At 36.7% G+C, this 21,157-nt stretch overlaps 1 protein-coding gene across 1 annotated transcript in view; it reads left to right on the top strand.

Annotated features, from left to right (window-relative positions):
* Positions 1-21,157, top strand: part of IFT80 (intraflagellar transport 80) — a 116,105-nt gene that overhangs the window by 41,783 nt on the left and 53,165 nt on the right. The window contains exon 10 of the mRNA XM_021702606.1: positions 18,440-18,619. Coding sequence (XP_021558281.1) covers positions 18,440-18,619 — 180 coding nt within the window. The remainder of the gene's footprint in view (positions 1-18,439; positions 18,620-21,157) is intronic.

The following is a 21,157-nucleotide window of genomic DNA, read 5'->3' on the forward strand; positions in this document are numbered from 1 at the left end:
TTTTGGTTTGAATACATTTCATACTGTAAAAGTGTGTAACTAGATTGATGACAGGAATATTGAAAAAGCAGATTTTTTAACTGAAATATAGTTGACACACAATATTATGTTAGTTTCAAGTGCACAACATAGTGATTTGACAAGTCCATATGTATCGCTGTGCTCACCACAAGTGTAGTTACCATCTGTTGTCATACAATGCTATTACAGTACCGTCGACTATATTCCCTATGCTGAAAAAGCAGAAATTTTTATATTTTTGTGAATAGGTGTATTACTCTAACTCAGTTGTTATACAGTAAACTTAATATTGCCATTAACTTTCATCTAAAAATTATTTTATTTTTAAAAGATCCTCACTAAGCTGATATGAAACTCTAGTTTCTATTTATATCTTCTTTTTAATCAGACAGTTACCTGTATTGATTCAGAACCCATGTCCTGGTTCATTTTTGTGGACTGTGGCTCAAATATCAGTTTCATTTTTAAAGCCATTGCAGCGCTATTCTGATCTGCCCTGTTTTTAAACCAGAGGCAAATTTGAAACCTAGGTGGTATTTCTTCCACACTGCAGTATAGTTATCATAGTGTTACTGGGTTGCATGTATGGGCTGCTTGATGGTGTTCCAGAGACTTCATACACAGACTTAAAGAATATCTTTCTGTAGCTCCCTTCTCTCCATAATCCTACCCCAACTCTTGTTGAGAGGAGTTGGTGCTGCCTCTTTGCTGTCATTGGTGCACACTGGGGATGGCAGACAGAGCCCTACTTGTCAGTCTTTGCAGTGCGCATCAGGGAGGGACCCTGCTTCACTAGTGTAGGGCTGGAATGGTCTGACTGAGATCTACCTCATAATCTTGGCAGCACCAAGTGGGGAAGAGGAGGGGTGCCCCCTCTGCTCTTTGAGTGCAGGGTGGGAATGTTCCATAGCATTCTATCCCACTGTCTCCACAGCACACAGTGCCTAGTGGGGAGGGTGCCATGGCTTCTTCGTGGTGTGTTCCTGGAGTTAGGGTAGTTATGTCAAAAGGGTTCTGTCCTGCAGGGCCCCTTCTACCTGGTCTGTTGCCCAGAGAGAATGGGCATTACTTGGTGCTTATTTTGTCTCATATACTACTTGGAGTTAACATTATACCATTTTGTGTAAAATATAAGAACCTTGTGCCCATGTAACTCCATTTATCTACCTCTTGTTTATGCTATAGTTGTCATAAGTATTATATCACACAGCATATTATAATTTTTGCTTTAGAAGTCATATTCATTTTAAAGAAATTAAGAGAATAAAGGTAGTCTTTATATTTACCTACATGTTCAACATTTCTAGTGCTCTTCATTTCTTCCTGAAGATCCTAGTTTCCTTCAGCCTGAAGTTTTCCTCCAGCCTAAAAATCTTCCTTTAGGCATATCTCAGTATACATGTGTTGGCTAAGAATTTTCTTACTTTTCGTTTATCTGAAAATGTCTGTTCACTTCATTCTTTTAGGACGTCTTCACTCAATTTAGAATTCTGAGTTGACAGAGTTTTGTTTGTTTTTTCCTTTGAGCACTTTAAAAATATTGTCCCACTTTCTTTTGGTCTTTATTGTTTTTGATGAAAAATAAGTGACTATTTGTATCATTGTCCTCCTGAATGTAAAGTGGTATCTACCTCTGGCTGCTTTGCAGATTTTCTCTTTGTCTTTGGTTTCCAGCAGTTTGATAGTGTATGCTTTTCTTTGTATTGTCTTGTTTGGGATTCTGTAAACTTTTTGAGTATATAAATTTATGATTTCACCTAAGTTGGACAAATTTTGGCCATTTTTTCAGATTTTTTTTTCTGTCCCATTCTCTCTTCCCTCCCCTGCTGGAATACACGTTAGGAATTTTTTAGAGCTTTGATATTATCCCACAGGTCAACAAGACTCTATTCATGTTTTTCCAATCTTTTTTCCCTTCAGATTTTTTTTTTTTTTTAAAGATTTTTTTGTTTATTTTTTAACAGAAAGAGAGACAGCGAGAGAGGGAACACAAGTAGGGAGAGTGGGAGAGGGAGAAGCAGGCTTCCCGCCGAGCAGGGAGCCCGATGTGGGAATCAATCCCAGGACCCCGGGATCATGACCTGAGCTGAAGGCAGACGCTTAATGACTGAGCCACCCAGACGCCCTCCCTTCAGATTTCTAATTGGATAATTTTTGTTGATCTATCTTCAAGTTTACTAATCCTTTTATTGGTTATCTCCAATCCTTTCATAAGCCTGTCCAGTGAATTTTAATTTCAGATATTGTAGTTTTCACTTCTAGAACTTCCATTTGGTTGTTTTTTCATAGTTCTTATTTCTCTGCTGAGATTTTCTCTGTTGTTATATATGTTCAAAATAATATTTTCCTTTAAGGCCTTGGTTATAATAGCTTCTTTAAAATCATTATCTGCTAATTCTAGCATTTTGTCATCAATTGTCTTTTCTCTTGTGCCATTTTTCTTGTATGTTTGCATAATTAGTAATTTTGAATTGTATTCTGAACATTGTGAACAATACATAGTAAAGACTCTGGATTCTGCTATGTTTCTCTAAAGAGCACTGACTTTTCTGTGTGTGTTAACAGTGAGTTAACTTGACTGAACTCAGACTTCAGTCTCTGTCTTCCTTCTGGTGGAAAGATGAATTCTCTATGACCTTTTTCTTTCTGGAGTTTTCCCCTCAACTTCCATCTGTGTGGTCACTGAACTTTATCCTCTCATTTCTCTGCCAATGATAGCCAGTTTCTATCTGAGGTTTAGCCACCATTCTTGGCACCAACTAGGGTATGTTCTTAGGTAAAAGTTTGTAAAAAATGGAAATTTACTCAATACTGTTTCCTTTTTTCAACGATTGACTCAAGTTTCTCCCTGCTTTTTTTAAAGCAGCATTTTTGAGACATAATTTATATACTATATATTTTACCCATTTAAAGTATACAATTCAGTGTTTTTAAATGTATTCATAGGGTTGGGCAACCACCACATTCTAATTTTAGAACATGTTCCTCTCCTCTAAAAGGAGTCTCATACTCATTTACTATCAATCCCTATTTCTCCCTACCCAACTCCCAGCCTCTGGCAACTACTAATCACCTTTCTTTTTCTATGGATTTCCCTATTCAGGCCATTTCATATAAATGGAATAATATAGTATGTGGTCTCCTGTGACTACCTTCTTTCACTTAGTATAATGTTTTCAAGGTTCATCCACATTGTTTCATACACCAGTCCTTCATTCCTTTTTTATGAACAAATAATATTCCATTATATGAATATAACACATTTTGTTTATCCATTCCTCAGTTGGTGAACATTTGGGTTGTATCAAATTTTGGTTATTATGAATAATGCTGCTAAGAATGTATATAAGTCTGTACAGACATATGTTTTCATTTCTTTGGGTATACTTAGGAATGAAATTACTGGGTTAAATAGTAACTCTATCTTTATAACTTTTTGAGGAACTGCCAAACTGTTTTCCAGAGTAGCTGTCTGCCTGCTTTTGATTGCTCTCCAGTCTTCAAGTAGTTGTTTTATTTCTTGTCTAGAGTGACTACGTGTTATTTGTGAGAAGGCTGATCTGATAGCAGCTGTTCTACCACTATCATTCCTTACATATCAAGTTTATTTAAAATAATTGATCACGAGTTTCAAAACATTAGGTCTGCATATTTGAGGGTTATGCTGACTACTGCAATGATTCTCAAAGTGGAGGAGAGTAGAGGAGCTACCTGCTTCAGATTCTCTGTTCAAGAAATTATCCAGGAAAATAGCAAAATGACATGAATAGTTCACAAAACAAATGCAAGTGGCCAATAAAAACATGAAAGGATGTTCAATTTAACTCATAGATAAATATAAAATAAAGAAGTAATGATGTGTTTTACCTAATAGATTAAAAAGATTAATAATGACTTAAAAACCTCAGATTCACTCAAGTAGGAGGAAATGAAGTCTCTCATTTCTCACTGTTGGTGGGAATGTGGGCTGATTCAACCTTTTTAAAGGGTAGTTTGATAATACATATCCAATATCAGATGTACATACCCCTTGACCAGTAATCTCACTTCTAGGAATTTACTCTAAAGAGATCATTGTACAAGTACATAAAGCTGTATGCATAACAGTTTCATCGCAGAATTTTTATAATAGTAAAAATTAGAAATAAATATCCACAAGAAGACTGATTAGGTTATTATTTGATTATACCTAAAATGGAATACCCTTAACATATTAAAAATGGGGAAGAGAGATTATGTTTAATAACCTGAAAGATATCCATGGTTAAGTTATTTAGTGAAAAGACCAGGTTATTGGAGAACATGTTATTCTGTGATTCTACTTGTGTAAAATTGTATAGCCATATCTTTAACTAAGTTGTACCCAAAAGTATATTTGGGTCATCTGTTCCTTCTTCATATGATTTTGTTTAGTGTGAACCTTACTTAATGACTATGTATCAATTGTACAGATGCAGTAAAGGTTTTTAAAAAGTTCTTCAGGGGCGCCTGGGTGGTTCAGTCAGTGAAGTGTCTGCTTTCAGCTCAGGTCATGATTCCAGGGTCCTGGGATGGAGCCCCGCATCGGGCTCCCTGCTCAGCGTGGAGTCTGCTTCTCCCTCTCCTTTTGTTCCTGTGCCCCTCCTCCCTGCTCGTGCCCCCCCAAATAAATAAATAAAATCTTAAAAAAATAAAAATAAATAAGTTCTTCAATAAAACTGAGCAAAAGAGAAGTGATGTTTCAGAAAATGGTGGACTAGGGAATTCCAAGAATTGTTCCCTCCACTCAAGCAATAATTAACTGGCAGTAAATGTCAGAATCAACTTTTTCAGAGCTCTGGAATCTAATTCAGAACTTGCCACACCCAAGGAGAATGCTTAATGAAGAAAGAGACTGCTAAATTTAGTAAGAAACCATTGCAGTGTTTTTTCCTTACCTGCCTGCCATCCCCTGTTCCCAGCATGGCAGTGACTATAGGGATGACAACCTGCATTCTGGTGTGGCTTGCTGGTCCCAGGGGGAACAATATGGACCATGTTTTCAAAAAAAATTGTGGCTGTACTTTTTGACTTATTTGGTCCCCCTGAGGGACCAGCACAGAGGTGTGTCTTTGTTTTGCCTCCCTTGAAATCTGTCAGAGCTGTAGTGGCTTCCCAGGTAGCATCTGTTGACAGCATACTACTCACGGCTGCTGGGGGCAAGGGATGGTGAATGGGGCAAGCAGCAGATAGACCGAAAAGCCTGGGAAGGAGGAGGCTGAGGAGGAAGATAAATGGAAAAATAAGGGTATTGTAGGGCTCTTAAAAATACTGGAGATTCCGTAGTACAAAACACATGCCCAGGGCCAGATGTACGCTCAGAAGAGACCTGAGAGGATGCTAGGCTTGCATCACTGGCAGATCTTTGGGCTCTGCACAAGCAGGTGGTGAAGGCTAAGGCAAAATTATGGGTGGTCTGGCTAAATGTTGAAGGAGTGCCCCAGCTCAGAGCCAATTGACAGAGTAGGAGAGTATTTTTTTTTTTTTTCTTTTTGGCTCTGTCAGGTCACTAACTGACTACTTACATAATAGAATGGAGACTTAGGTGACCATACATGAAAGGAATATAGTCTTTGCAAAAATAGTTTGGAGAGGTCACTAAATAAATGACTGGAGCACCTCTGTGGCTCAGTCTGTTAAGCCTCTGCCTTCAGCTCAGGTCATGATCTCAGAGTTCTGGGACTGAGCCCATGTTGGGCTCCCTGCTCAGCAGGGAGTCTGCTTCTCCCTCTCCCTCTGCCCCTACCTCTTGCTCATGTGCTTGCGTGCTCTCTCTCAAATAAATAAATAAAATCTTTAAAAAACAACAACAACAAATGACTGTAGCCCCAAAAAAGCAACAACAGCAAACCCTGGGGAGGGAGGAGAATATAATTTCCAGAATTACCACATTATAATATTCAAAACATCCATTTTCAACAAAAAAATTACAGGCATACAAAAGAGGCAGCAAAGTATGGCCCATTCACAAGAAAAAAAAATAGAAACCATCCCTGAGGAAACCCAGCATTGGATTTATTAGACAAAGACTTTATATATGCTTAAAGTGCTAAAGAAAACCATAGATAAAGAACTAAAAGAAACCAGGGGCTCTGGGTAGCTCAGTCAATTGAACATCTGACTCTTGGTTTCAGTTTAGGTCATGATATCAGGGTTGTGAGATCAAGCCCTACATCCTGCTCCACGCTTAGTGGGGAGTCTGCCTGGGATTCTCTCTCTCCCTTTCCCTTTGCCCCTCCTAACCACCGCCCCCCCAGCTCTCTTTATTTAAAATAGAAGAAATAAATCTTAAAAAAAGAAAAAAAACCCAGAAGAACAAAGTCTGAACAAATAGAAAATATCAAAAGAGAAATTACAAAAAGGAATCAAATAGAAAATCTTGAACTGAAAAAAGAATGAGCAAAAAATAAAAGAAGTATATTGTAAATGCCCGCAGAACCCAAAAATGTGATCAGTCTCTTCATCATATAAATAAAAATCACAGTGTAATGCCACTTTCACTCATCAGAAGATGGGAAAATGGGCCTCCTCAAAAAGCTGTGAAGGGAGTATTAATTGGTACAACTTTTCTATCAAGATCTATCAAGATCCTTGAAACTTTGACACAGCTATTATCCTTTCAAGGAAGTTTAAAGATTCATTGCATATTCATTCGTTCATTTATCTTCATATTCATTAATTACTTCATGAATATTTATTGAGAGTCTATTATATGCCAGGCACTTGACCTAGGTGTTAAAGAAACCGCAATAAACAAAATAAATTCCCTGCTCTTGAGTTTTCATTATAGCAGATGAAAAGCTATACACAAACAAACAAAATGAATTTATAATATGTTAAGTGGTAATAAATGACATAAAAAATAAGACTGGGTAAGGAAGATGGCATTATTTAGGTGAGGTAGTCAGGGAATATCAGACACAAACTAAATATACATTATTGACTGGTTAGTAAAATAAATTATGGTACAAGTAAATTACTTACGGAATAAAAATTAAAAGCCATGGGGCATCTGGGTGGCTTAGGTGTTAAGCGTCTGCCTTTGGCTCAGGTCATGATCCTGGGGTCCTGGGATCGAGCCTCACATTGGGCTCTCTGCTCAGCCGGAGGCCTGCTTCTCCCTCTCCCACTTCTCCTGCTTGTGTTCCCTATCTTTGTTTCTCTCTCTGTCAAATAAATAAATAAAATCTTAAAAAAAAAAAGCCATAGTACCATAATTTTTTCCTTGATTTGATAATAAAATTTTATTTTTACCTTTGATTTTTAAGAAATGCATGATTCAAATACGTGAAATAGAAACTTTCAAATTAAATTAATTATTATAAATAAATATACAGAATATATTAATGAATTGCATTATGTTGCATTAAATGGAACAATTCAAGGGAAAAGATCTGAATACGTAAGATACCTTTGGCCAGATTTTTAAATTAACCGACGTTGTTGCTTTTATTAATCAGCAGGTGGTGCTATTGCTTGATTAAGAGAACTTTTGCCTTTTTTTTTTTTTTTCCCACTCTGTTCTTGAATATTCAGTTAGTCATTATAATGAAAAGATGTCCCTCTGTTCATTCATTCTTCCATTCAATTAAAATAATTGCAATGATTCATCATCTGCAGTAACTGGTCTTACTGCCATATGTAACTTTTCATTGTCAGTAATGGATGTCCACACATAATTTAAGATAGCCTGCAATTTCCCAATTCCTGGTATGTGAGAGAGAATATTGATTTTAAAAATCATTAGTGTAACAAAGAAATGTAAGAAACTTTGCATCTATCATCTCTTCCCCCTAAACTTAATTTGTGAACACACACTTTCATAAATTGAATTCATCCAACCTGGCTAAAGATATATGCTTTTGAGAATTCTTTTAATCTAGTATATTTATATAGCAGTAATAAAGAGAAAGGTGAGGTTGGCATTTGGAAGATGCTTTTGTAAGTTATTATAGTCAAGTCATGTTTTTTAGTATAAATATTTCTTAATTCCTTGGTGGGGAACTGTATGCCTAAGCAGTTTGACAGAATACAGGGGGAAAATGGTCTCTTCTCTTACAGGGATATAACATCCTTTAATGAGTAGGTCAACACTATATAAATGCATTCTCAGTTGTTCTCCATATTGTGCTGTCCAGTATGATGGCATATTGTATTTATTTTTTTAAAAGATTTTATTTATTTATTAGAGAGACAGAGAGCACATGAGCAGGGAGAGGGGCAGAGGGAAAGAGAATCTCAAGGAGACTCTGCACTGAGTGCGGAGCCGGACCATGGGGCTCGATCCCACAACCCAGAGATTATGACCTGAGCTGAAATCAAGAATCAGACGCTTAACCTGCTGAGCCACCCAAGTGCCCTGTATTGTAGTGTATTTTAATGTAGTAGTATTGACATGGTTGTAGAGCCCTGGAGTCAAGACTCCAGTGGTGGTATTACAAAGTTAAATGGACTAAGCTAAGTGATTACCTCTTTCCTTTCAACTCCACCATTCTGTGATATCTCTTCCGTGGCCATTGGACATCCTGCTTGCTTCCTCTCATAAGTAGTAGTAGGGTGTTGTTTCTTTATTTGTTTCATAGGAAGATTGTTACAAGAAAGAGGCAGCACTGCACAGGGTATACTAGAAGTGGGAAAAACTCAAGCAGTGCTGGAGAAGTGTGGCTGATCCTATAACTTCAAACTTATTCTACATTTTATTATAGTTGGATACAAGTAGCAGAAACCATTAAGCAAAAAGAAGAATTGGCTACAAGGTTACAGGGATATCTTCCAGAGGCCAGGTCAAGGAACTGTGCATCCTTTACAGTATAAGACCCTGCCCTCCGGAATTGGGAAATTCACCAAGCATAACAAAATCACAGTTCTATTACAGAATTAACTTTTAATCTTCTTAAAATCAATACCTAACACATAGCAGGTGTTGCATAAATGTTGCATTTTAATGGATCACTGTACAGACAAAAGATATTGTTTTGGTTTTTAATGACTTACATTTACTTATCACAATTAATGTAACTCAGTGACTTACATTGCAGCATTTTGACTAGGTCATTACTAGAATTGATCCATTTAATCAGTTTGGTTGATGTTTTTGAGAAGGCTACTTTAAGATTTCTAAATCTTTGACTTTTAATTTGCTCCTTGGATTTTTTTTTTTTTATTTTAAAAAGTTTGAAGTCATGGTTGAGCTCTGGGAAGGAATTCTTTCCTAAGGACACAGGCATACTCATTCATTCATTCATTTAACAAATATTGATGTGTGATACTCTAGCTAGTCAAAGAATAATATTCATATGTGTCCTCTAGGAGTAATTCACCCTCTGTTGAGAGTACTGATATGTAAACAGATAATTAAATAACATGGTTATTTAATGGCAAAGGTTATAATTGTTGTGGGAGAAGAGAGAAGGAATAGAGTAATGGTAAGTTTTTAGATATGTCTGTACTTATATAGGATGAGACTAAACTTGGTTAAAGTAAGCTTTCTCTCTGGTCGAATAACTTAAAAACATTAAAAAGTCGGGCGCCTGGATGGCTCAGTTGGTTAAGTGACTGCCTTCGGCTCAGGTCATGATCCTGGAGTCCCAGGATTGAGTCCCGCATCGGGCTCCCTGCTCGTCAGGGAGTCTGCTTCTCCCTCTGACCCTCCCCCGTCTCATGCTCTCTCTCTCTATCTCATTCTCTCTCTCAAATAAATAAATAAAATCTTAAAAAAAAAAAAAACATTAAAAAGTCTTTTTTTTTAATAGAGATTTTTTTTAACCAAGAAGCACAAATTTGGTTTTGCTTTTTTCTGATTTTGGTACCTAAAAATCTAAATTTAATTATCTATGTCTAGAAGCACAGAGCTTCAGTTCTGTTGACAAATGTTCTTTAGGTGTACTATATGTTAAAATCATGCAAAAGCTCCCATTACACATGGACCAATCCACTAACTCCTCCACAGTAGGTTATTGTTCCTCCACCCTGCATTTGGGGGAGAAGTGGTATAATTTCCTCTTCTACAATCTCTCTCACAGTATCTTCTGCATAAATAAATACCTCATAAACTAAACTCCAATATTCACACATTCTGATTAGTCAATGCTGGAGATACCAGTCATGTAAAAAATTTTAAATCCTTTATTTTGATTTAAGGAAAAATATTATTTCCTTTTATTTCATTGTTTTTAGTTAAATTACCTTTCCCTTCTGAACATCTTTCCCTTTTAAAGAAATTCTGTAGATTTTTTTCCCCAGACCATTAGGCCTTATCTGATTATTTGCAGTATCATCTGTTTAGGGGCCATAGATTTAATAATTTAAAATTGATCCTTAAGGATTTTCCTCTCAGGATTCTAAGATGTTCATATTTTCCCTGAGGAAGGTTCTCAGAGTCTAATTTTTTCATACTATCAGGAAATATTCATGAAAAAAATAGCTTGCTTTTCCTTAATAAAGACATGCCTTAGGGATTTTGTGGGCTTGGTTCCAGACCATTGCAATAAAGCGAATATCACAAATAAAGCAAGCAAAATGAAATTTTTTTATTTCCTAGTGCATATAAAAGTTATGTTTGCACTATATTATAGTCTATTAAGTGTGCAATAGCATTATGCCTAAATAAGCAATGTATATGCCTTAATTAAAAAATACTTTATTGCTAAAAATGCTAACCATCATCTGAGCTTTCAGTGAGTCATAATCTTTACTGGTGGAGGGTCTTGCCTTAATGTGGATGGCTGCTGACTGATTAGGGTTGTGGTTGCTGTCTTATATGGACTTGGTTCATGGTGCCCCAAAATAATTACAATAATAACATCACTGATCACAGATCACCATAACACATATAATAATAATGAGAAAGTTTGAAATATTGTAAGAATTGCCATATTGTTACACAGAGACATGAAATGAGCAGATACTGTTGGAAAAATGGCGTCAATAGACTGGCTTGATGCAGGTTGCCACAAACCTTCAATTTGTAAAAAATGCAGTATCTACAAAGTGCAGTAAAGTGAAGTGCAATAAAATAAGGTATGCCTATGTAATTTCAATGCTTTTGTATAATTTACATGATAGACTATTAAATGCATATTTTGCTTGATGTCATAAACCCATTTTGGTTCTTTTTTCTTTCTAAAAGCAACTTGTTCAATAATTTTTAAATCTTTTCTTTTGGATATCCTTGATAATTGAATACCATGTGAACAATACCAAGTTCCTACTACCACTTGGTGACAACATGAGCAAATTATTGTTTATTTTCTGTTTAACTGTGCATAAACCTTTTGAAAGCCAAACCCATAAACCCCAAACTACTTTAAAAAGTGGTAAAAGTACTGGTTGATGTGTTTATGCTTATATCTGAATCTGAATCATTAGGAAAAAAATTTTTAAATCTCCAAATTGGGGCACCTGGGTGGCTCAGTCTGTTAAGTGTCTGCCTTCTGCTCCCAGGACCGTGGGATCAAGCCCCAAGTTGGGCTCCCTGCTCAGTGGGGAGTCTGCTTTTCCCTCTCCCTCTGCCCTTCCCCCTCCCTTTTGTGCTCTCTCACGTGCACTCTTTCAAATAAATAAAATCTTGAAAAGATAATAAATAATAAAATCCCTAAATTGACTGCTATAATTTCACAGTAGGTCAAATAATGGGCCCCCAAAGATGTCCATGCCCTAATCCCCAGAACCTGTGAATATGTCACCTTAAAAGGCAGAAGGAACTTTGTAGAAGTGATTAAAGGTGTGGACCTTTAGATGGTAAGACTATCCTGGATTATTCAGATTGGCCCAGTCTAATCATAAATCCTTAAAAGCAGAGAATCTTTCCCAGCTGGGATAAAGGATGAAGGAGGAGAAGATTCTAAGTAAGAGCAACTCATTCTGCTGTTGCTTGCTTTCAAGATGGAGGAAGGGCACCACAGCCAATGAATGCAAGTGGTCTCTAGAAGTTACCAGTGGCCAGCACAGAAATGAGGACTTCTGTCCTACAGCTATAAGAAACTGAATTCTGCTAAGACCCTGAGTAAGCAAGGAAATGGATCCTCCCCTCGAGCCTCCAAGAAGAAATGTAGACTTGCCAACAACACCTTGATTTTAGCTCAGTGAAAACCATGTGGATTTATGATCTATGAAAGATTCTAAGTTTGTGGTAATTTGTTACAACAGTAATAGAAAACTGCATCTTTGTAACTGCAGTTCAGGGCCAATCTTAGCAATGAGTATGTAGGTGGAAATATCCTGGGGAAGGCTTTCACCCCTTTCTTACTGATAACGAAATTTCCATTAGCTTTATTGCTTTGACTTAAGAAATTGTTATTTTCAGGTCCTTTTCGAAGTATTTGGCTAGTTGAGAGCAGATTTCAGATGAGAGTGAGGAGAGAGGTATAAAATACTATTACACGGGGAGATGGCCCTTTATGAGGAGAATTTGGGTTGGCCATAGAACACCATCAACATTCTAGGTATTTGGGGAGGTGCCAGTAATATTTACCCAGAGCCAAAACCAAACTGGCCAACCTTACAATTTTTCAAGATTGCCTTTAGAAAAAAATATATTGCTAAACCTCTCGAAAGCAAACCAGCAATCAATTGTTGTGTTCTTGCTCAGTGACATAGTGCTTCTTTATAGGCAGCTCAAAATAACATTGATTGATACTTCTGTTGGGCCTTCTCCCAGTTAGTTACTCCTCCATTATAACTGCTATTCTGACTGTGTCACCATGGGTTAGTTTTGCCTGCTTGTGACCTTTATATAAGTGGAATCGTACAGTATTTTTACTTTTGTCTGACTTTTTTCATTCAGCCATATGTCTGTGAGATTTATCTATGTTGTTGGGTATAGTGTCATAATTTTTGAATCTTCTCAAATCTCCCCATAAAACAGAAAGTAAGAGAGTATAACCAACAATCCACAGACAGCCACTACAACAAAACTTGATATCTCATATTCCTACAAACTCCCAAATGCAAGTGGTTTTCCAAAGTACCATTGACAGGTATACATGGTCTTAGCATCTATGTGTGAGGAAGCAGAGGAAAGACAGCTAGGCTTTTAAGACCATGAGAAAAGAACTCCCAAATTGCCAATAAATGCCTGAAACGGAGACAGGCCAGTCAGTTCAAATAGCAGTTGAAACTGGACAGAAGCCTTTAGGATCATAGTCCCAGAAAAGGATCATAGTCAAATTACCTAATGTTGCCAAAGACAATGAAGGCATGCCATAAATAGACAAGCCCTGCCAAATAATTCAAAACAAGTTGAAGGATATTGAAAACATGACAAAAGCTATGAAATAACCATATAAATCAAAACTAGGAAAATTAAGAAATGAGGTGACTAGAGAAAGGGAAATTTTTAAGGAGAGATGGCAGAACTCAGAAGGGAATTATAAAAAAGGGAAAAATTATTACAGAAGTGAAGATGGATATTGCCTTAAGGGATAAATAGATAAATAGAAAGTGAAGTGGAAGCAAGGAAATGGCAAAAGAGATACAAAGTTTTTTTTTTTATTCTTATGTTAATCCCCTACATTACATCATTAGTTTTAGATGTAGTGTTCCATGATTCATTGTTTTCGTATAACACCCAGTGCTCCATGCAGTACGTGCCCTCCTTAATACCCATCACCGGGCTAACCAATTCCCCCCCCTCCCCTCTAGAACCCTCAGTTTGTTTTTCAGAGTCCATAGTCTCTCATGGTTCATCTCTCCCTCCAATTCCCGCCCCCCCATTTTTCCCTTCCTTCTCCTAATGTCCTCCATGTTATTCCTTATGTTCCACAAATAAGTGAAGCCATATGATAATTGACTTTCTCTGCTTGACTTATTTCACTTAGCATAATCTCCTCCAGTCCCATCCATGTTGATGTAAAAGTTGGGTATTCATCTTTTCTGATGGCTGAGAAATATTCCATTGTATATATGGACCACATCTTCTTTATCCATTCATCTGTTGAAGGGCATCTCGGCTCTTTCCACAGTTTGGCTATTGCGGACATTGCTGCTATGAACATTGGGATGCATGTGGCCCTTCTTTTCACTACATCTGCGTCTTTGGGGTAAATACCCAGTAGTGCAATTGCTGGGTCATAGGGTAGCTCTATTTTTAAATTTTTGAGGAGCCTCCACACTGTTTTCCAAAGTTGGGCCCAGTAATCTGTTTTAACAATCCCTCTAGGTAATTCTAAAGCACTCTACAGTTTGAAAACCAGTGCTTTATGTTACTCTTCCTACTTTAGTTTGTTTGAAAGTCTGATAATAAAAAGTGAAAGAGGAAAAATTAGGTTGATGAATGTGTAACAAGGAGAAACTTAGCATGTCTGACTCCATATTGCTTAGATTTCCCTTGCAGAAAGTTCTGCTTAGCCCTGCACTCAGGCATGTTACAGATAAGGTTTGCAAAAACTGCTTTTTACCCAAAATCTATCTCACCTGAGGAGATGAGGAAATACAGGAGATACAGAAATGACTACGCATGTTTCAGATTTGCAGAAACTACATGACCAGATTCCTGTATGCAAAGATCAATGGATCAAGGACAAAGAGGTTACACTGTCTTTCTCAGATGTCTACAGATGTCAGTCATCTTTTGACTCCACTCCCTTCCCACCTCCCCCTCTTCCTAACATAACAGAAGCTCAAATCTCATGCCTTGGGGAGATGGTTCTTTGGGACAGTAGCCCTCCCATCTCCTTGATTTGTTGACTTTCCAAACAAAGTCACTCTCCTTGCCCCAACATAAAGCCTCTCAACTTAATTGGCCTGTCATGTGGTGAGCAGAACAAGCTTGGACTTGGTAACAAATGTAAGAAACCAAGTTTACACATAACCATGAGAAGCTGGATTAGAGGCTAAGACACAGGTCATGTAATTTTCTCAAGAGTTGGCAGATGAATTGGCAGGGTATTAACAGTGAGCCAGTTGTTAATGATAGTCTTAAACCAAATTACAGATTTTGCTTTTCTCGTAGAACAGTGGCTGTATGTTAAAATCACATAGAGAACTTTAAAAAATATACCCAGATCCCATCCCAAGAATTTCTGGATTTAATTGATTGGATTCCTGGGTTTTGGTATCTTTTATAAAAGCATCCCAGGTGATTCTAATGTGCAACCAGAATTAAGAACCAGTGTCCTAACTTTTCCATGCATAAGAATCCCTGGAAGAGCTCATTAAAAGTTTCCTGGGCCGGGCGCCTGGGTGGCTCAGTTGGTTAAGCGACTGCCTTTGGCTCAGGTCATGATCCTGGAGTCCCTGGATCGAGTCCCGCATCAGGCTCCCTGCTCGGCAGGGAGTCTGCTTCTCCCTCTGACCCTCCCCCCTTTCATGTGCTCTCTCTCATTCTCTCTCAAATAAATAAATAAAATCTTTAAAAAAAAATAAAATTAAAAAAGTTTCCTGGGCCTTGTATCCCCAGAGGGTCAGGTTCTATAAGGTGGAGTTGGGCCCATTAATTTGCATTTCTAACAAGATCACAGGCAGTATAGATGCTGCTGGCCTGGGCATATCCTAAAGTAAGGGATAGTTGGGTTAAAGCAAGAGTAAGTGTTAAATGAGAGGGATCTTTAAAAATTCATCTTCATCTTACTACTAGTATCACTAAATTACATCTTGGGAGGCTGCCTCATTTCTTTCTAGAGTTTGAAACACAAACGTGAATATTCCATGGCATATTAGAGGAAGAGAAGAGACTTAGAGTGTTAAAAATCTCTTTATTTACTTTTAAAGATTTATTTATTTGTTTGAGAGAGCACAGCAGTGGGGGTGGGTCAGAGGGAGAAGGAGAGAGAGATAGTCTCAAGCAGACTCCCTGCTGGGTGTGGAGCCTGATGGGGGGCTCAATCTGATGATCCTGAGACCATGACCCAAGCTGAAATCAAGAGTAGGACACTTAATGATGCTTAACTAACTGAGCCACCCAGGTGCTCCTAAAAGTCTGTTTAAAGCACAGATGATAAATAGATCTTTTTGACTTACCAATAATTAATAAATTTACTGACTGGACAAAATAACCTTATCTCCTAACCCCACCCCAAATTTCATAACTATTAAAGACCCATTCTCTGATGATTTGCTTGTGCTTGTATTTTTTTTTGAAACTAGTCATCTAAAGAAATCACTTCTTAATTTTAAATAAAAATATACAAATTTAATATAACTTTAATATCATGGTACTGTTATATTCTTTGAAGTTTGTTTTTAGGGATAAGTTGCATGTTGCAGACTTCATTTTTGATGAATCTTACAGACTCTGAAAGAAATCAGAGAAATATAGGCTGATGATAGTATTATCTAAACATTTCTTTCCAGTTTCTCCTCTTAGCTAGGGTTAGGCATCCAAGAGTTCTTAGATACATTTTTCTATGTTTAATTTTAGTAAGGTGTGTCTTTCTCGCTGATTTGGTTCTTTGGGTATTTTAAGATCATACTTTAAAGCAAATAGATATAAGGGGCATTTAAATCTGGGGATTTAAGTGGCTCAGTCAGTTAAGCATCCAACTCTTGATTTTGGCTCAGGTCATGATCTCAGGATCGTGAGATCGACTCCTGTGTCAAGCTCCACACATAGAGCCTGCTTAAGATTCTTTCCTCTCTCTGCCCCTCTCTGCCACCCCCACTCCCTGCTCTCACACACACTCTCGATCAAAAAAAAAAAAGTAAATAGTTTTAAAATGTGAATCTGTGGTTTTAAAATAAGATCTCTGTTGGATCTACACCATGAGAATAGACTAGATTTAGAATGACAGATGTGCCGTAAGCCTAGTACAATCTGTTAAGTATTGTATATTAACAATCAAGTCTCATTTGCCTATACCAACCACTTAATTTTTATGTAAAATAGTAGTCATGCAGTATTTCATAATTCTGTCAAACACAAATGAGTTAATTTCATTTTATTGCCAGAAGCACATTGTTTATATCCTTGATGTTCTTTGTCTTCACTTATTTTTAAAAAGATGACTTCAACTCATATATATTCTTTTTTTGAACTTGCTTTTCTTAATTTCAGAAAAGAAAGTTTCTAACATTTTCATGCTGCTGATGAAGCGGAAGTTTGTTCATTACCTCCTTCTCGATAACTTTTTTTTATAGGCCTTTTATTTTTTTTTTTAAGATTTTATTTATTTATTTGAGAGAGAGAGAGCATGAGGGGGTGAGGGTCTGAGGGAGAAGCAGACTCCCTGCTGAACAGGGAGCCCGACATGGGACTCAGTTCTGGGACCCCAGGATCATGACCTAGCCGAAGGCAGATGCTTAACCAACTGAGCCACCCAGGCACCCTATAGGCCTTTTACTTGAGCAACAGGTAGAGGTTTAAAGGATGGTGGAAGGGAGTTGAAAAAAAGTGTCAGTGAGTGGTAAGAGTCATTCAGCATTTTTATTGTATATATGAACTTTATTGAGAATTTAAAGTCTTTTTGATAGTAGTGTGAATTAATGAATCTTTTTCTGTATTTTTTCCATTTTCTCCACTTTTTTTGTCAGTGAGCCCATGGCTAACAATGAACACATTTGAAACAACAATAATGTGCAACAAAATAAATACCCACCCAAGAGCAACCAAAAAATGAACAACAAAAAAATCAAGACTTAATTTGACTTTAGGCTTCTTAAGGTTGGAAGAATGGAAAGAGAATGTGTATCAATTTAGTCAAATAAATCATCCTTTTAGCAAATATGTATGTTGCATCTGAAAAATGAAAGAAAATGCATGTAATAGCATCTTTTAAAAGGCTTTTTCTTACTGTCTTATTCACACACACACACACACACACACACACGCACACACACACACACAGTCTCTTTTGTCCCAGTTGATGCTTATTGATTAGATAACTTTCTCAAAAAGGTGAACTCTAGAAGTTACATTTACTACATTATGAGAAAGAAACAAGAAGAAAATATCCATTAACCTATGCTTTCATGATTTAAAATGTCTATCAGGTATGTCTTAGTTATATTGTGTGTTTAGTTTCAATTTTTAGTGACATTATTGGAATATTATAACCAATATTCCAAATATTATAACCAAAATTCCATCCTTTTAGATGTAGGGACTATAGAGACCTTAAGAATTAATAGTAAAGTGTCTTTTTTTTTCTTCTTCTATAGAATCTTTGTATTTACCCATTCAGTATTATTACTTAAATATAATGATGTGAATGGAAATGGTGTGGGTGTTTTGCAGTGCTTGAGAGCTTTTATACACTTCTATCGTATTCTACTGTGTACTTTAAAAATTACATCTGTATCTTCTTCTGTTCAGTACACAATCATTTTACTATGAAAAATATTAATTCTAGGATAAAGACACATTCTTTTAAAAAATCATCTTAAAATGTTAATGTATGCTCAAATTAAAATTTCTTTAAAATTTTTTTTCAGTATATCAATTTTTCTGTCATTCTTTCTTCTCCAGTGGTCATATGCTTTAGAAAAGCCCAATACTGGCAGCATATTTAACATTGCATGGTCAATTGATGGCACTCAGATCGCCGGAGCCTGTGGAAATGGGCATGTTGTTTTTGCACACGTGGTGGAGCAGCGTTGGGAGTGGAAAAATTTTCAAGTAACCTTAACGAAACGAAGAACCATGCAGGTATGATTATGTTCCATGGATGATTAACCCTGCTGCTTTTCACATTAGCTCACGATACAGAATATGGAATTATCTTCACTAATTATATATAAATCAAGTTTATAAAAATTCAGGCACATCAGAAATATTTTAACTATGCCATTAGTGACTTTTTCATGACCTAAGGTAAGATCCTGTCACTGATATAGAACTCGAGTGCCCACAGCTACTGTGGTTGTGGGGTTGAGGCAGGGTTGGTAAAACTCGAGGCAGTTAGGGAATATGTGGATTCAGTTGGGGAAGGAGGGAAGAAGCTGTGACAAGTTAGATCTAACTCCTGGGGCTGACCCCACGGCAGGCCTAGCTTGCTAGTCACTGTCAGGGTTACATTATTTTATTTATTTATAATTGTAGAAGCTTATTTAACCTGATTAAAAAAAATTTTTTTTTCCTTTTAAGAATTACCTAAGGCAAGCCGAAGTGGGAAAATGCTAGAAAGTTCTTATTGTGAGTTAGGGAGAGAAAAACAGGTACTTTTGGAGTAAAATAAGACAGGAAGGTTGGAATGTGGCAATGGGAAGTGGGTGGAAATGTTCAGGTCTGAGAACTCCAGTGGGAGGGGTTATCTATGCAATTGTAAGCTTCTTAAGGGCACAGTACTATGTTTTACTCAAGCCCAGTGTCTTACATATGATAAATGTTCAACAAATATTTTAAAAGTTAGTTGACAAAAGGTAGGAGGAAGAGGCCAAAGACAGTGTACCAGTGGCAAACCCTCTGCCAGAGAAAAGGGAACTGTACCTTCTAACTCTTCTTCCTCTTGTCTGTATGAGTTGCCTCTGTCTTCATATTCAGAATTCAGAGTATCGTAATTATTTGGAAGCATATATCTTATAATTTCTAGGGTTATTCAAATATTCTTTAGCCTAAGTATCCAGATTTTTAAATTTGGATAATATGATCACTAGATTCATAATAATTAGGTACATTTTAGTTTTTCTTTGTTATGTTTACTTATTTTTAAATTTTTAAACTTTTTACTATGGAGAATTTAATACCTACACAGAAGTAGACAGAATAGTATAATGAATCTCTAGGTACTCATCACCCAGCCCTAACAACCATCAACCCGTGATCAAGCTGGCCCCATCCATGTCCATATCTTCCTCCTTCCCCAATTATTTGGAAGCCAATTCAGATATCACATTTTATCTGTAAAATGTTCAATATACAGCTAAAAGACAAGGACTCTTTTAACATAACCACAATACCGTTATTGTACCTTAAAAATAATAATTCCTTAATATTATCAAATATCCAGGAAGTATTCAAATTTTCAGTTGTTTCCTACATGTCACATTTTTTAAAGTTTGTTTGAATCAGGATCCAAAATGGTTTACATGTTGCAATTGGTTGACATGTCTTTTAAGTCTCTTAATCTATAGGTTTCCCTTCAATCTCTATTTTAACCCCCTGCAGTTTATTTGTTGAAGAAACCAAGTTGTTTGTCCAGCAGAGTTTCCCATAGTATGGACTTTACTGACTGTATCCCTTTGGTGTGGTTTGACATACTCCTCTGTCTTCCGTATTTACTGTAAATTAGTTTTTGGATCTAGATGTTATGTATAAATAGATATTTCGTTAATTAACCTGGCAACGAAAACATTATTCATAGTATTGTATCTATGACAAAGAATGCATTGTGAGTTCTTTTTTTTTAAAGATTTTATTTATTCATTTGAGAAAGAGAGAGAAAGCAAGAGAGCACAAGCCAGGGGGAGGGGCAAAGGGAGAGGGAAAAGCAAACTCCCTGCTGAGCAGGGAGCCTGACACAGGGCTCAATCCCAGGACCCCAAGATCATGACCTGAGTTGAAGGCAGACACTTAACCAACTGAGCCACCCAGGCACCCTGCATTGTGAGTTCTAATCAATTGATTTGGGGACATGATTATTTTATTCAGATAGTATATGGGGAACTAGCTAATATAGTATTGCTAAAATAAATTCTAACCTTAATTTCAAAAATGCCCCAAGATGAGACTATATCTAGAAAGAGGAGTTTTTCTTTCATAATAAAAAGGAGTCATCCTAGAGATTAGAGGATTTTTACATGAGCTAAAATGAATAGTGGAGGTGCTTAAATGACTTATCTTATCCAAATTGTCTTTATAGTTAAAATAATGTTTGTAAATAATCTTCAAAGTTTTAGAACTAGAACACAATTTTAATTTTTTTAAAGGTGTTTTGTTTTATTCTCTCAGTGATTATAAAACATTTGCATTGCATTTTTGCTAAGTTGGGCCTATTCAGTGTTTTTTCTTAGAATACTTTCGTTCACACATTCAACAGATATTTATTGAGTGATCCCTACTTGCCAGGCATTGGGCTAGGCAATGGGAAATGTAGTTGTGATGAAAACAAATTTGGTCCCTGTTCTCACGGAACCTCCTAGATTAGTATGTTGAAAATCTCTCTCTCTCTCTTTTTTTTTTTTCATAAATTCATCTCAAATTGATTTAAGGTAAACAATGAAGAAACAAACTTATTTCTGTGTGTGA

The sequence above is a fragment of the Neomonachus schauinslandi genome, chromosome 1, assembly GCF_002201575.2.
Source record: "Neomonachus schauinslandi chromosome 1, ASM220157v2, whole genome shotgun sequence".
NCBI classification, from domain to species: Eukaryota; Metazoa; Chordata; class Mammalia; order Carnivora; family Phocidae; genus Neomonachus; species Neomonachus schauinslandi.